The following is a 16,017-nucleotide window of genomic DNA, read 5'->3' on the forward strand; positions in this document are numbered from 1 at the left end:
ATAAACACACTTTTAACAGCAAGAACAATAAATATTTTTATCCGAGTTTATTTTAATCATTTAATTGATGGTACATACATGTATCTATCTGTCCGTTGCTTCTGTCCATTTATTGATTTGTTGTCTTGCTTACTGTGAAACACTGTGTAACTGTGTTTTGAAAAGTGCTACATAAATAAAGTTTATTATTATTATCATTATTATTAACATGGGTAGCTTTTTTTTGTTTGTACTTTGTACATGAAGTTTAATAAATGTTTCAAAAAGCCGAAACCAGTATTTTATTTCCTCCCTCTTACAAACACAAAACAAACTGTATCTAGTATAATATATCCATGTCTTTAAAAAAATAAATATGTAAAACTATGACCTGAGTCCAGGGTCAGGTTTACTGAGATTTTCCCTATCTTTTGACTTATCTTTTTGTTTATGTGCACTCTCTATTCTCAGGACAAATCAGGCTCATGATTACTAGTGCGAGTGGAAATAGTCACTATATTTGTAGTTCTTGTCATTAACTTGGCTGTAGGGCAAGCTTTTGCTGGAAACAAGAGGTTTGGGGTCTTCGCATATTTCGGGGCTGTCCGTCTCCTCTGGGATATTGGCACTCCTGGATGAAGTCAGAGAGTCAGTGGTGGAAGATTCTCTGCCATAATAAGGCCATGTATCTGAGGCTTCTCCAACAGAGGTAATTCCATTGGCAAAGGAGGAGCTATCAGGGAAGTTGAAAGAGTCGAGGCTGAAGGAGTCGAGGCTGTAGGTCGAGGACGCAGAGCAGGCACGAGGTGGTCGCGGCTCATGGAGGTTGAGTTTGGAGACTAGTGGTTTGCCAACTGTTACTGACTGCCTTTCCTGTACTTCGCCATCCATGTTTGAATAGGTGTAATGAAGACAGATGGTGAACGTGAGCTCCCTCTGTTTAGACATAAAAGAACAGAATGTGTTTTTAGCTTTAGAGAAGGAAATATAAAAAGGGTTGAGAGGATCTGACCTCCTCCACAAAAACACAAAATGTTGCTCAAAGTAGGTAAAAAATATCATACTTAAATTCTACTCTTATTGTTGACTCAGCAACATAATCTTTTACAACATAAGCTTTGATTATAATATTTTAAAAAGGCTTCCATGGGGCCTAGAAAGATTTAATTTCTCCTAGGTCAGAAATAAGAGAAGTATTTATGAAAAGAACAGCCAGTGTCTGACCCTGAGTCTCTGCAGGCTGCGGATGCGGGTGTAAAGACCGGGGACCTCTGGTGAAAGAAGGTCATCCTTGATCAATAATAAACTGCCAGCTTCAAGGAGAGTTTCCTGGTTACTCTTCTTCAGATCGACATCCACATCCTGCCAAACAAACACATTGTAAAGATCAGTAAGATCAGTGTGTGTGTAGTTCAAATATCAAGAATAACTGCTGATTTCCTGCTTCGAATATATTGAGAGACACTGAATGATTCCAGATCCCATGCATGATATGTGATTAGGAGCCAGACATTTTGTGTTAAATCTACATAAATAAAATCAACCAACAAACCTCGGGGAAGTCAGTGAGCTGAGCAGAGCAGGAAACAATTTCTTTGGGCTTGTCAAGTATCCGAGTGTAGATGACCATGATGTTGGAGAACTCTGCAGCAAACCCAAGCTGAACAGTCACCCCACAGTCAAAATGCAGGTACTTGCTCACTGGTAGGACTATGGTGGTAGAGAGAATTAGGTAGAGAAAGAGGAGAATTGTTTTTATTTCATGCCAACATGAAATAAAATAAACAACAGATATGACAATAGCTCTTGCTTTATCTGATAATGTCAGTAAATCTTTGTGTCAATTGTACCATGAGCGACGGCCCACTGCAGGTTGCGAGCTGAGAAGGATGCAGAGCATTCAGACGTTTGTATCTGGTCGGTGAGGGAGCGTCGCTCAGACAGATTGCTGCGCATCTCCAGAGCCTGCCTCCCTCGTGTAATCACACAGCGACCCATGTCTGAGCAGAGTAAAGAAGTTTTAATGCACGGAATGGATTCAACAAATTCAACACTACATTTTTTTAGGGGAACAAGCGGCTAGGTTGAAATTTTCAAAATAAAAAAGTGTCAGTGGTTTAACATAGCCGACTGGTATTTATCCAGATCTGCAAAAAGCTCACATTTTTTAACCAGCTAAGAGGAACAATCGCCTTTTTTGTCCCATTGTGATCTTTAGTTTAGTTTGCTGCAGAATGTTTTTCAACTCAAAGCTGCGACATCATCCTGTCCAAACAGTCACATTGGAGGTGCATTCAATGTTGAAATGTTTTACAAGCATCTCTCTGGTTTTCAGTTTAGTAACAAATGCTTTGCAACTGGAACATTCTAGCAGCTTTCTTTTACAACAGACATTTAGACAGTCTTAGCAGGAACATCTCAGGTGGGTCTAATGATGGTGACGAAGGCTCTATTCAGGAAATCATGTCAGTGAGCTGAACACGCACAACAACTCTGAAAGTGAAAAAGGAAATCAAACTACGGTGAAAGATTCAGGGATGATGTGAGGGGTTTGAATGCACAGAACGCTCAACCCACTATCATCAGGTGAAACATCAGGTGTAATCATGTATCAAAATACAAAAAGCTAACTGATTGGCCAGTTGGTGCAAATCTGTTATGGGCCAAAAGCAGTGTGTTGCTCCACATACCTTCAGCGACTCTGTCCAGCATGACTGTGACCTTCTCATCTTCACAAATTCTCTGTTTGAGGAAGTTTATGAAGATGCCGTTGGACACGTTTTCTCTCTTCACTTCATAGGCCTCTGCATCTGCACATCTAAACACAAGCAAGTGTGGAAGAGAGTCAAATATTTCATACATGTATAAAATAAACAGTGATTTCATTAAAAGACTATAACAAACATGAGGATCAGCAACTCACGTGGCGTAACCAAACACTGTATTTGCTGTGACCTTCAGAAGTCCTGGTTGTACAATGACATCATCGTGTGGGTTTCTAAAAAGGGGAGAACATGATGCACAGGCAGATAATCTCGAAATGAATTATAGGAACAAAACAAGCATCTGCATCAATACAATGATTTGAAAAAATATTGACACCTTTTGCGACACATGTCCAGCAGGAATACATTGAGCCCGGTCTCTTTCTCCTGCATCCTGGTGAGGATGTTCTGCACACACAAGCAATGCTCTGATGTGTTGGAGGTCGGAGCATCGATGGGAATCATGAAACTGTTGCCGTAATTCTCATAACCATGACCAGCAAAGTACAGTAAGCCTGGGGTAAGAAGCACAAAGAAGAAGCATTGTATTTGTATCCACATTTTTACTGCATATTCTCCTGTAAACCAAAATATCCCAATGACTTGAGAGCTCAGAGCAGTTTATAGTATTCTTCAAAAGAACTGACACAAAGCAAGTTTCAAGCATATTATCTTGATGGACGAGAAACAAACCATAGACTCCCTTGTCTAGAAGCAGGAGGAACTCTGTCACAGCGCTGTTCATCTCCTGCCAGTTGAGGTCCAGCAGTGAAACCACCTTGAAGTCCATTTGTCTGAGGAGGTTGGTCAACTCGTGCACGTCAGCGATGGGAGCACACAGCTGAGAGTGGTGGAGGTAGTTCATGTTGCCGATCAGCAGAGCGACTTTGTCTGTTGCTGTGAAGGGGAAAGACAGGACATCAATTAAGAGACACTAACCTGATAAATGACACACCGTAACTATTATCAGTGATCTACAAATGCTGTATTGCAACGTCAGTATTTGTTTGGACAAAAATTACCATGTAATTGTTTTGATGGCGGCGGATGACTGGCCATTGGTTGTAGTGGATTTATTCCCGGTCCATTAGTTGACCTGTGACGTTCCTGTGAGCCTGGCAATACCCATATAGAAAATATATTTATATTTATATGTCCCACATTGTTTGATATTATATTAGAATTTCTTGACTTCTCATCTTCTTTTCTACTGATGTCACATATCCATTGCTTTCTTTTGATCAGTTTGGAGAAACTAACCTGAACTGAGTCAACACTTGTGTGAACACATAAATCTCATTCACTGAAGATTAACTGCTGTGACTCATTCAAAGTAAAACTATATGATACTGTTTTACGTTTCACTCGTGTTTACGCAAAACAGGAATTAAAGTGTGATGAAATGTTTCAGAAAATAACTAAGGGAACTAAACTACAACTCAAGTTCCTTTATTCACTGTGAATTATTAAAAAAACATACCTTGACTACGATCATATTCTACCCAGGATGCATCAGTAATGGAACTGGGGCCTGCAAAAGAAATACAAAATGATCATGGTCATGTATGAGTATTTGCATATTCCTTCAGTTGTTCACTGAGATCTTTTCTCAACAATACATCTACGCTCTGAATATAAAAAATGTCTCTGGGTCTCACCAATTGTGACTCCTGCTGTGTCGCTCCATGTCTCATGATAAACATTGAACACTTTACATCTGTACATTCCTCTGTGTGCTGTGGTCACACACGGGATCTACAGAAAATGATACACGACGTCAAATACGTCAAATACTTATACAGAAAAGGCAATCTTCTTTTAAATATATGTTAAAAAAACAATAGAAACAGTTCAGTCCACATTTAGTCAGGCAGTTAAAGACATGCTCGCATCAACCAGATCTGATCATCTTTACACTCATTCAACTTTCGCAATTAGTCTCTTCAAAATACAGATTTAAATCCAACATCTTAAATGCTAAAAAGACCCTTTTTGTTTCTTCGAACATTATTCATGACCAACACTGTGGCTTTATATTTGTTGTCTTGGTTGTATAGCTTTAAAATAACGACTGTTATATTCAGCGCTCACCAGACTCTGTTGACATGCTTACTTTGAGTGAACTCGTCTTGTGTTGTGGCATGAGAACCCTGTTGTGGTACCACTCGTACTGGGCGGGAGGGTTGGCCTCTGCTTTGCACTCCAGGAGCAGAGTGTCGCCTTCAGACAACATTTGGGGCTGAGGCTGGTGGATGATACACAGCCCACTCACTGAGCCCTGAAACAGACTGCTGCTGCAGCCTGCAGATGATGAGATCCACCAGAACAATACATCATCATGAGATGGATGAAACAAGGGAAAAAAGGAGAATAGAAGGAGGAGAGGAGGGGTACCTGGACTGGAACCTGCAGAGGAAACCAAGCGAGTATGAGCCCACTGAGAGAAGATGCACTTTTCTCCATAGTTGACTCTGCAGATATAGTGACCCTCGTGGACCGGGGATAAAGGACACAGAACCAACTCTGGTGTGCACCCGGTTTTATCCAAAACCTACAACAAAATTATCAGTGGGCTATTTCCAGACAATTGATAATATCCATCTACAGAACGATTTACTTGTCTCATTAAAATCACCAAGTAAAATCAATATGACGTAAAGGTGAGGATTTAATCAAAAAGTAACATAAATACAGAACACATCACGATCATGTGTTGGACCGACCTCTTCTTTGCCTCTGAACCACTGGTAGCTGAGCCCAGGAGGACCAGTGGCTCTGCAGGTCAACACCACCCTGCCCCCCACTGTGGCCTGCTGACACTGGGGCTGCACTGTGATCTGAATCATCTCTTCCACTGCCACACACACACACACACACACACACGTAACAGACACCACAGTTAAATCTTTAAGATTTCACAGCCATGACAATTCAGACTGTCCCAGATGAGAAAGTGTCAGGGCTAAAAAAATTTACTCTGTGCTCAAGTACTTCCTGATTTCCACCTATGCAAATCACTGTGTAATACTAATGGTTGCATTTGACAAATTAAAGTGTCTTTGCCACTTTAAGGAGCAGAGTTTATGACTCAATAGAGCTTCTTGAGAATTACCCTGTAGTTTTAACAGAAGCAATGTCCAAACTGGAATGGGAAGCCCCTTCTGGGAAACAAACCAAAGTGTATCTCTGGTCCCTGGATGTTTTTTGGAGTAACAGTTGATGTATACATTCTCATATGTGGAACCACATCTCCGTCTTTACTACCTGTGCTGGTGAGGTACTGCACGGCTTCCTGGTGGTCCACCTTCCTCAGGCAGTCGAGCAAGAAGTCCAGGGAGCAGGAGCGATCGGCCAGCTGAGCCAAGAGGGTGCGAGCAGGGCTACCTGCAGCGCTCAGCACCTGGAGCGAGCAGTTGGTCAGCTGACTCTCACTGCAGGGGGGGGGTCAGAGGTCACAATTTAAAAGGTGGTGAGAGTCTTATGGACACCCAGAAAACTTAAAGGAGATGACAAACAAAACTTGGTGTTGAAATGAATTGTTGTGGTGACAAAAGATAAATTGGAGCAGAGGTGTCAGGGCTCCCAGTCTTCAGAACAATCTCCCTGAGGAGAATCCATCCGACAAACCTGATCCTCTTTTAAATCTCTCTCACAGACACATTGGAACAGGTGCTGCTGTCTCCTACTTCTCATCTCACCGTCTATTTTAATCATTTTACGATGCTTCATTTTGATTTTAACATTGTGTATCTGTGATCTATAAATGCCTGATCTTCAAATTGCTTTGTAATGGTTTCTAATTGTTTGCCTTCAACTTCTAACGTCTCTCTTGTAAAGCACCTTGTCGCTTTGTATTGAAAAGTGCTGTATGAATAAAGTGTATTATTATTTTCACTAACATAAAAACGTGTACACTGCAGTAACCATGCGTGGAGCTATGCTTCCTCTGATCCGCCCTCACGTGTCTCACCTGCAGCGGAATTGCGGCTGCTCGGACACAGCTCTGGCCAGCTGCCTCCATCCGCAGGTGGAGTTGTCCAACATCACAGACAGTCTGTTCAGGACTTCTTCACTCATAGTACCGACCACCATCTTCCTCTCCTCCATCTTCTTTTCAGCACTAACAAACCCAGAGGAAAAGCACAGGCGACATCAACACCGAAACTTTACACGCTGAACCTGCGTGTAAAGGGGGGGGGGGGTTTCCTCCGGGTGCAGTGGGGTTACTGTGGGACGAGTCCCCCTGTCGGTCGCCCACACGGCTGGTTCAGTAACAGGTTGTACTCATCATCGCAGGGTTCTCTCGATCAGCTTTGTTTTCAGGTGAATCACACACACGCACACACACACACACACACACACACACACACACACACACACACACACACACACACACACAAGAAAGTGAAACTACACGTTGTCTTCAGCACAACACCCAACACAGCAGCTCAGCGCCACTTCCGCCATTAAAGGCTCCATCCAGGTGTCAGAGAAAAGTTCGGACTCACCAGTGGAACCGAGGACCGAGCGGCTGCTGAATAAAAGGAGATGTCTGCTGTGGATCACTCACTGTGGCATAGTCTTGTTCCCCACATTACTCACTTCTCTTCTCTCGGTTCCTCATATTTGTCATCAGTAACTCCGTCATTTGCATAAAGGGTTGTCAGGGCAACGCTGTTTATTGCTCTATTTCATCCATTCACGAACGGATTTACACAAGAAGACTTTTTTTATCAAGCCACGTGTGTTTCCAGTTTTGTTTATCGATTTAAACATATTGTTGTTTATGTTTACAGACAGAAATGGACGACTTCCTGAAAACCCTCAGTGTTTACATCAATATCGAATGAGGAGAAGGGATGTATAGTTTCTGTGTATGGAGTGATGCTGTGGAATTTCCTGGACAGGGATTTAAAACGTGGCACAAATATGAGTCATTTTACGAATAATAATGCAGCAGCATGAGTATTGATGTTATGATGGTGAATATTGTTCATGTACATATACTTTGATTTGTTATGTGATTTGTGAAATCAAAAGAAAATCAAAAAGGGTTTTATGTTGGTTTTTCCTATATGAAAGGTGCAGGTGACATTTTTCTTGTTCTTGCTCCTTTTTTCGTTCTTGGAATGTGAACAAGTATGTTAGTGCAGTGAACTAAACTAAACATACATTTGCTATAAAACACAAAGTAATAAGCATCAAGAAAAAATAGAGGAAGAAATGACTTATTCAGCAATGATTCAGGCATTTACAATGAAATCTAAAGAAAAAAATATATATATGCATAGTTAATGTATTGACCAATGAGCTAACAATACAGTATATGGAATGCATCTTGATTCAAGATATTTTTGGTTTTGTGCAATATTTCAGACAGTTTTAAGATATACTTATGTCGTTTTTAAGTTATTTTATAATCTGTTATCAGAGGATATAGGAAATTATAATACACTCCTATCTTCGATTATTAAAAAAACCTATTTGTAATTTATCAAAAGGCTGCTGTTATCGATCATTAGTTAGTTTATAAACCTTTTATAAAGCTGTTGCAAAAAATGAAGACATCGTTTGTTGGATTTATATTTATTTATAATACGTCTGCAAAAAAAAGTGATAGAAAAAAAAGGTGAAATTGATTTGTGGAAATATCATCTGACCATAACCTTTACATGAAAGAATTAAATCCCATGTGATCCCCTGCATCAAATACAGAACACACTGTTTTTTTAAAAGACCATTGAGTCCATTTAGTGGCTGTTCGGGAGCTCTGATTGTGCCACGTGGAAGTTTTGGTGGAATTGTGTCCAAGGACAAAATGCATGATCCATCATTTATTCTGCTTCTGGTATTAAGTTTTTGATGAGACTGGGGTTTCATGTTGAATTACACTGCATTATACACACTGCATTTCAGTGAGAGGCCTCACTGTATTCAACATAACCCGTCATACACTTCCTGACATCATATACTGTACTGAAGAGTAAATCAGGAAAACTTCGAGCAATCATCTTTCATGCAAAGTTCCCAGAGGAGCCAATGCAGCTAAATGACTGAATATGCTGAGTGACTTCAGATAACCTATGAGATGAATGGCAAGTGCTGAAGAGTTGGTGTCATATTTCCCCCAGAAACTTGCAATGTGATCTGAACATGTAAAAGTCGTGGTAATTCAGTTCATAAGAGTCTGAAGCACATCACTGTACAGTAGATCTGTCCTCTGTCCACTGTCAAATGACAGCTCAAAACTTCTTCCCCTTATGGAGTCTGTTGAAACGCCAAATGTTTTCCTTCCTCAGTCGCTTCCAGTATTCCAAGTTGTCTGACTCCAGCTCATGCAGCTTCTTGGGTTCTCCCAAGTTCAACTGGTACAACCTGAGTAAAAGAGGAGGGGAATCAGAAAATTGATTAAATGTGCTTCATAACACAGTTACAGTGAATTGACAAAAAAAACAATAAAAATATGCTCTTGAAACCCACTCCTGCACAGTTTACTTCAGTGGACTTCCTGTAGGCCCCACAATCTCTGGATGGACGAGGATAATAATGGAGCATATCCAGCTGGACCTCAGAATCTGTCCACTACACTCAGACTGCTTACTTCATAAAAGTTGGGAAATCAACCCTTGAATACATAAATGTGAATATGTCTTCCATTCTAGCAAGAGCATTTGTATAAAGCATGAGGGATTCTAAGGGCCAACCAGGATGCTTGTAATACTGTGATAGCTTGACTGACAGATGACCATTTCCTTGATTACCAGTGCTGAGGTGTTCTGTGTTATGTTTTAAACCTTAGGATTGGTGTTATCTCTTATGTTTTTTGTCAAACCTCTTCAAAAAAAAGTGGGAAATGAAATGACAGAAACTGTATAGTTTTAACTGATTAAAAGTGGTGACAAATGTAGCTGAAATGTATGTATGAGTGTGTATGTGTATGTGCTCTCACCACTCTGGATACTCCTCAGGAGCCTTCAGTGTGGGGTCATCTCCCTGTTTAAAGATATTGACCCCGACTGCATGAGAAGTAAGTCTGACGGGGTCTTTACACACTTCTGGGCCTTTCAGCTCTTCCTTCGCCATGCCTTTACCTTTTCCTTTGGCCGCTGGAAGCCAGAGGAAAAGAGTCAAGTGTCATCTTGTCCATATCAACACATGGATGCGTTTATGGAGAATCTACATGTATTGACTCCAAGCACGCTACCAGTGCTTCGGTATCTAACACATTATGATTTAATTGCATATGTAGGCACAGCCAGGCGAATCACACAGGTGGATGACCGTGAAGAAAATCATTATTTGGGTATCACTGCTAAATAACAACCGAATATCCAAGGGCTGAAAACAGGTCGACTGGAGTGAGTTTCTTGAAAAACGTGGTTTTCCCAAGTGGGCCTTTGCCAAAACCACAAAAAGGAGAAACAGAACATAAAAGGAGGAAAAGAAAGATCAACAGAACAACGTTGTGATCCTTATGTTGCTGGAGTATCTGAAAAACACACCATCCCATTTAAAAACCTACAAGTACACTGAGGCAGAAACTGGTCCAACCAAAGACGAAAAGCAGAGCAGTGTAGTACATTCAGCTGAATATTCAGGATTGACCTGTTTTAAGCACTTGGATATACCAAGACCTGGATGACTGAGAATCTCCACAGACATAAATCACAACAGCTACTATGTATTACTACTATGTATTATTATTATTAAATCTAAGATGGAAAACAGTGGAGTGAAAACCAGTCAGCTTCCACACATGCATTTCATCACCAGATGCTATTTAAAACTTGTACTGAGGATCATGGAGCTGAACAGCAGGTGAATGTTGAACACAGAAACAGACATGTCCTCTTTACTCACCCACTTTCTTCGCATATCCCCGCGTCTCTGTTCTGGGTAGCACGCTGGCCCTGCAGGCCGCCGCTGCAGCATGGGTTGTGGCGCATTGTGTGAACGCTGCTATTCTAAACAAACTGTAACCTGACATTTTTAATTTCACCTCACCGCACGCCCCAGCCCACCATGCTACAGTTTGACTTTCATAGCTGCTCTCAACTTCCGGTTTCTGCTCCGTCTGCGTGAGGGAGAACATCTACCGCCCCTCTCAGGACGGGATGATGCACTGCAACATGGCGGCATCAGACCATAGACTGTATATGAAGACAGGTGCTTGCAGCTTAGAGCCGCCGGGGGGCGCTGCAGAGAGACAGACGCATCTCAACCCACAAGCAGAAGCGGAAACGGAACAACAGCTGCTCGAAGATGTCGGAGTACGCAGCGACCCAGAAGAGCGTCCTGAAGTTTAAAGGCAGTGGAAACATTTCAGCCGGGAAAAAGTGAGTTTCGAGGCATTTGGCGGGTTTTGTTAGCGAAGGAGGACATGTTTAAACTGACAGCAATACTTCAACACCCACTCCGACTGATTAAAACCCCCGGTGTCGACGAAGCTAACGTTAGCTTGTTTGCTAACAGAACATAACATAGATATTGCATTTAATGACATTGGGTGAATATTGTTAGCGTTAATTCACCATCGCAGCAACACGTGGAACCCGTGATATCGTTTTAACGAAGCCTTTCAGTGACGTCAAACGTAAACAGACATGGCTGACCACGTGAAGCTGATGTTGGTGTGGCTCCTGATGAGACAATTCACCTGTGTCCGGTGCAGCCTCCTTTCATACTTAAACAAAGCAGAGGAGGGGAAACGATACATGAGGCAACATCTGTGATCAGGACTACACGTTTAACTCGGTAATACTGCAGTACGACAGGGGATGTTGAAAATACACATTTAAGAAAAGTTAATCTTAATGATTCTCTTAAGGTCAATCGAGACAAAATATTGGGGGGTCACCATTTGGGTCTGTGCAAACAAGAGGAACCGTGAGGAGTCCATTGGGAAGGAAGTGGGTCGTTGTGGGTCCTCTTATTATCTCCCAGGGGCATGTTTGAGGTAGTCAGCAACTATTGATAGATTCATAGATGCTTTATTGATCCTGAGGGATCCACATTCAGTAGCACACTTATCAACTCAAGGGCATAAGAATAATAAAAAGTCAAGAATAAGTACACATAATCTGCAGTGAAATTATAGTCTAGCCACCAGAACTACTAAAAACTCAATGTAAAGAAGTGTGTGCTAATGGGGATGTTGACAATACAGTTATTTTAGGTATAAGATGATGATTGGAGTATGGTAACCAGAGTGAATATTAGCTACATGACAATCAACAAAACCACATTAGAGATCAAGGAACTAGGCTCAATCTCAACTGGACAGAAAAACTCAGTAATACAAAATATTCTCAAGCACAGCCACTTTACACAACACATTCTCGAATGTGGAACTCTCAATAACTCTCTTTAGTAAGTAGCTTCCACTATCTTGGCCACAGACGGTTTGTGTGGACATGTTTCATTAGCTATGGCGTCTCAAGCCACGTATTAACTGTCATTAAATGTCATCTTTCGTGTCTTCATTTAGGAAGAAGAAGAAGGATAAAGAGAGTAAACATCGTCTGGAGCAGGCCGCGAACAGTCACAACGACGAGGAGGTGAAAACCAAGAAAGCTTTTGTTGACAAAAGGACACCGGCACAAATGGCCTTTGACAAGACGCAGGAGAAGAGGGTGAGTTATTGTTGTCTAGCATTAGAGACATAGTTGTTTTAGGCAGAAGGCATAGGCAAATAGCACTATAAATATTTTAATAACACTATACAAATTTAACATGTGATTAATTGTGATGAGATGATCCTTTCTGTTGCCATAGACACAAATAATGACAAATCCACCAGTTACAGATAGTTTCTTGAGTTTGGGGTGTTTTAATGTTGTAGTTGTGATGATGTAAACTGACTGTTGTGATGTGCATTTTTCAAATCATTCATTTGGCCTCTGTCTCTCTCTCTTTCCTTACAGCAAATGGAGAGAATTTTGAACAAGGCGTCTAAGACTCATAAACACAGAGTGGAGGTAAGTCACACATCAGACATTGCAGAGCTGTATTCAGTCCGTCTGGCAAAACAGCTCAATTCTACAAGTAAATTAATTTGAGTGATTAACATACAGCTATATATATATTATTTATGTAATATTTATGTCACAAGATGCGCACAAAATGCTCTTATATATATGACCACCTAAGTAAATGTAAAGTTTAAATGAATGCATCTTCTATTGTTTCATTCGTCTGCAGGATTTCAATCGCCACCTGGATGCCTTGACAGAGCATTACGATATTCCCAAGGTCAGCTGGACCAAGTAGAAGAGGAGAAAATGTTCTCTCCATTTTTTGTTTTTTTAAACTTGCACAAAAATCTCACACAACCCTTTTTGAAACTTATGTTTGTTATTTACTAATTTTATAAATATACAATTAAAATTGGATTTTAATTGTGTATTTTTTGTTGCTGTCCCTGGTGTATACAATAGGATTTGAGTAAAGATACAATTTGTTGAGTTCTTCCTTATGTTACATACTGGACAATATATCCTTGATGACCAAGCATATCGCCTAATGTTTTATTGTGTGTGTGAACAATGCAAGAAAAGTGTCAAAGCCAGAAAATATTTTTTTATATACATTTTCATTTGAACTGAAACATTGCACAATCGACACAGATACTGTAAACCAGAACACGTGCAGTACAGAAGTCCATGTTGAATTATTTGGGATGGCACAGAGTCAATATGGGAACTGAGTTGAGGGTACAAACTAAAACAAAAGTCAAAAAGTGAAACTTTGAATACAAGAACCGAATAGTGTGTATTCATATTTTACTACAGAAACAGTTGTATCTGTGAGCAGAGTCGGGTGTCTGTCTGCAAAAGTGCAAAAGTAAGGCTTTGCTAAATGATAACTAAATTTAAGACATACAGCTTTGTGTGACAAATCCTTCATAAATATCTGGAGTACTAATTGATTAACATTTTGTCTGTCTTTGCATTATAAGTTTTTGGCCAATTCAATAAAACTTATTTAGCTCAGGTCTATTATGGATGTAAGAAAATGTTGTAGTTGAACCACATTAATTTAAATTACACCGGTAAGAAGCTGCATCACACAACAGCAGAGGATTCTCAGTTTTTATTAAGAAGTATGAGATGTTCAGGTTTTGTGCAGACAGTTCTTACAGTCGAAAAGGTATTCTTGTGTGTAGGGGTGTCTCTGGCTTTCCAGAGTTTACTTTGGCCCCAGCATTTCACTCGGCTTCACCCACTGGTCAAACTGCTCCTCGGTCAGGTATCCCAGCTCAATGGCCATAGCCTTCAGCGTGGTGCCTTTCTTATGAGCCGTCTTGGCGATGGCGGCCGCTTTATCGTAGCCGATGTGTGGGTTGAGCGCTGTGACTAACATGAGGGACTCGTTCATGAGCTTGTTGATCCTCTCTGTGTTGGCCTCGATCCCTGACACGCAGTTTTTGGTGAAGGAGACAGACGCGTCGCCCAGTAGCTGTGCAGAGTTCAGCACGTTCTTGATGATCATGGGTTTGAAGACATTGAGCTCAAAGTGTCCATTGCTGCCTCCGACGGTGACCGCCACATGGTTCCCAATCACCTGGGCCGCGACCATGGTCATGGCCTCGCACTGGGTGGGGTTCACCTTGCCAGGCATGATGCTGCTTCCCGGCTCGTTCTCTGGTAAGATGAGCTCCCCGAGGCCGGAGCGGGGTCCTGACCCCAGGAAGCGGATGTCGTTGGCGATCTTCATCATGCTGACAGCCACAGTGTTCAGGGCTCCGCTCAGCTCCACCAGGGCATCGTGGGCCGCCAGGGCTTCAAACTTGTTGGGAGCTGTCACGAAAGGAAGGCCTGTGAGAGAGGCAACGGTGGAGGCCACTTTCTCAGCAAAGCCAATTCGGGTGTTGAGTCCTGTTCCTACTGCTGTGCCTCCTGCGGCCAGCTCATACACTCTGGGCATGGCGGCCTTCACTCTCGCTATGCTGTACTTGACCTGTTGGACATAACCACTGAACTCTTGTCCCAGTGAGAGCGGCACAGCGTCCTGAGTGTGTGTGCGTCCTATCTTGATGATATCTTTGAACTCTTCAGCTTTGGCAGCCAGAGCATCGTGGAGGGTCTGCAGGCCGGGGAGCAGGACCTGGTGGACCTCTGTGGCCGCAGCTATGTGCATGGCGGTGGGGAAGGTGTCGTTGGAGCTCTGGCTCTTGTTGACGTGGTCGTTGGGGTGGACGGGATCCTTGGAGCCCAGCTTCCCTCCCATGATCTCAATGGCCCTGTTGCTGATCACCTCGTTGACGTTCATGTTGGTCTGAGTTCCAGATCCTGTCTGCCACACCACCAGAGGGAAGTGGTCGTCCAGCTTACCCGCGGACACCTCGTCTGCAGCCTGGATGATCGCATCTGCCACCTGTGGGTTGAGGCCGTAGTCCTTGTTCACCTCAGCAGCAGCTTTCTTCAGGATCCCAAAGGCCTTGATCACTTGGAGGGGCATTCTCTCACTCGGTCCCCCGATCTTGAAGTTCATGGTGGATCTGACAGTCTGGGCTCCGTAGTACTTGTCGGCTGGGACCTTCAGCTCACCGAACGTGTCCCGCTCGATCCTGAACTGTGAGCAGCTCATCCTGGACGTGCAGAGGGGGATTCTGAGTCTGTGTAAAGCCTGGAGCTTGCAGTTAAACTGCTGGACGCTTCTCAAAGACCGAAACATGGCTTCTCATTAGAGGTGAATGCAGGGGGAGGTCAACGCAGCCGAACACATTGTCAGCTGTCATTGGACGAGGAGGAAACTGATCACAGCTCAGCCAATGGGGAAGGGGAAGAGGCGGGACTTCCGCTCGTGTTGGCGAATCGCGTGGAGACGATCATGCTGGTTCATCCGGATCCGTGAAGCTTCATGTAACATATCATGACTTCATATCCGCCTTGAGAACAGGGTTCAGTCTTCTTTGTAAAGTAAGAGTCGATAACTTTACGTAATTTCTGATTTACCCGAAAAATAAACTTTTAAAGAAATACAGAGTTCTGACATGTGGATTTTCTGATATTGACTCAGAAACCTATTAGTATCACTGATGTACTGTATGTATTGATCAATGTGTGAATGTGTATGAGACCTGATGTTTCACATGTGGTGAATTTACTAATTAACAAAAAGTAAAGTGGACAAAAAAAAAAAGGTTTTCCCTTTTAAAGCTAAGTTTTACACAGAGCCCTGTTTCAGAGCTGATGTATTAGACTGCATTTGGGTTTGGTTGGATTGTACCGAATAAACTAAACTTTAAAGTTTAAACCTAAACTTCTGACTG

General features: G+C 42.1%; 4 protein-coding genes across 4 annotated transcripts; 1 reads left to right on the forward strand and 3 right to left on the reverse strand.

Annotated features, from left to right (window-relative positions):
• Window positions 1–32: 32 nt before the first annotated feature.
• malt2 (MALT paracaspase 2) lies at window positions 33–6,851 on the reverse strand. Its single transcript, XM_020080747.2, has 16 exons — window positions 6,715–6,851; window positions 6,009–6,175; window positions 5,468–5,598; window positions 5,139–5,295; window positions 4,858–5,045; window positions 4,403–4,499; window positions 4,225–4,275; window positions 3,767–3,859; window positions 3,438–3,641; window positions 3,082–3,259; window positions 2,903–2,977; window positions 2,670–2,797; window positions 1,830–1,979; window positions 1,532–1,689; window positions 1,204–1,341; window positions 33–915 (listed from the first exon to the last, which is right to left on the reverse strand). Exons 1-16 carry the CDS (start codon window positions 6,849–6,851, stop codon window positions 472–474), a joined length of 2,496 nt encoding a protein of 831 aa, XP_019936306.2. The 3' UTR covers window positions 33–471.
• A 1,463-nt stretch (window positions 6,852–8,314) lies between these two features.
• On the reverse strand, window positions 8,315–10,848 carry mrpl54 (mitochondrial ribosomal protein L54). The gene is made up of 3 exons (XM_020081018.2): window positions 10,605–10,848; window positions 9,694–9,850; window positions 8,315–9,119 (listed from the first exon to the last, which is right to left on the reverse strand). Exons 1-3 carry the CDS (start codon window positions 10,834–10,836, stop codon window positions 8,987–8,989), a joined length of 522 nt encoding a protein of 173 aa, XP_019936577.1. The 5' UTR covers window positions 10,837–10,848; the 3' UTR covers window positions 8,315–8,986.
• Window positions 10,849–10,949: 101 nt separating this feature from the next.
• On the forward strand, window positions 10,950–13,256 carry fam32a (family with sequence similarity 32 member A). The gene is made up of 4 exons (XM_020081019.2): window positions 10,950–11,080; window positions 12,232–12,376; window positions 12,668–12,721; window positions 12,945–13,256. Exons 1-4 carry the CDS (start codon window positions 11,007–11,009, stop codon window positions 13,011–13,013), a joined length of 342 nt encoding a protein of 113 aa, XP_019936578.2. The 5' UTR covers window positions 10,950–11,006; the 3' UTR covers window positions 13,014–13,256.
• Window positions 13,257–13,307: 51 nt separating this feature from the next.
• fh (fumarate hydratase) lies at window positions 13,308–15,718 on the reverse strand. Its single transcript, XM_020081017.2, has one exon. It carries the CDS (start codon window positions 15,417–15,419, stop codon window positions 13,932–13,934), a length of 1,488 nt encoding a protein of 495 aa, XP_019936576.1. The 5' UTR covers window positions 15,420–15,718; the 3' UTR covers window positions 13,308–13,931.
• Window positions 15,719–16,017: the final 299 nt, after the last annotated feature.

The sequence above is a fragment of the Paralichthys olivaceus genome, chromosome 3 (genome assembly GCF_024713975.1).
Source record: "Paralichthys olivaceus isolate ysfri-2021 chromosome 3, ASM2471397v2, whole genome shotgun sequence".
Taxonomy (NCBI): domain Eukaryota; kingdom Metazoa; phylum Chordata; class Actinopteri; order Pleuronectiformes; family Paralichthyidae; genus Paralichthys; species Paralichthys olivaceus.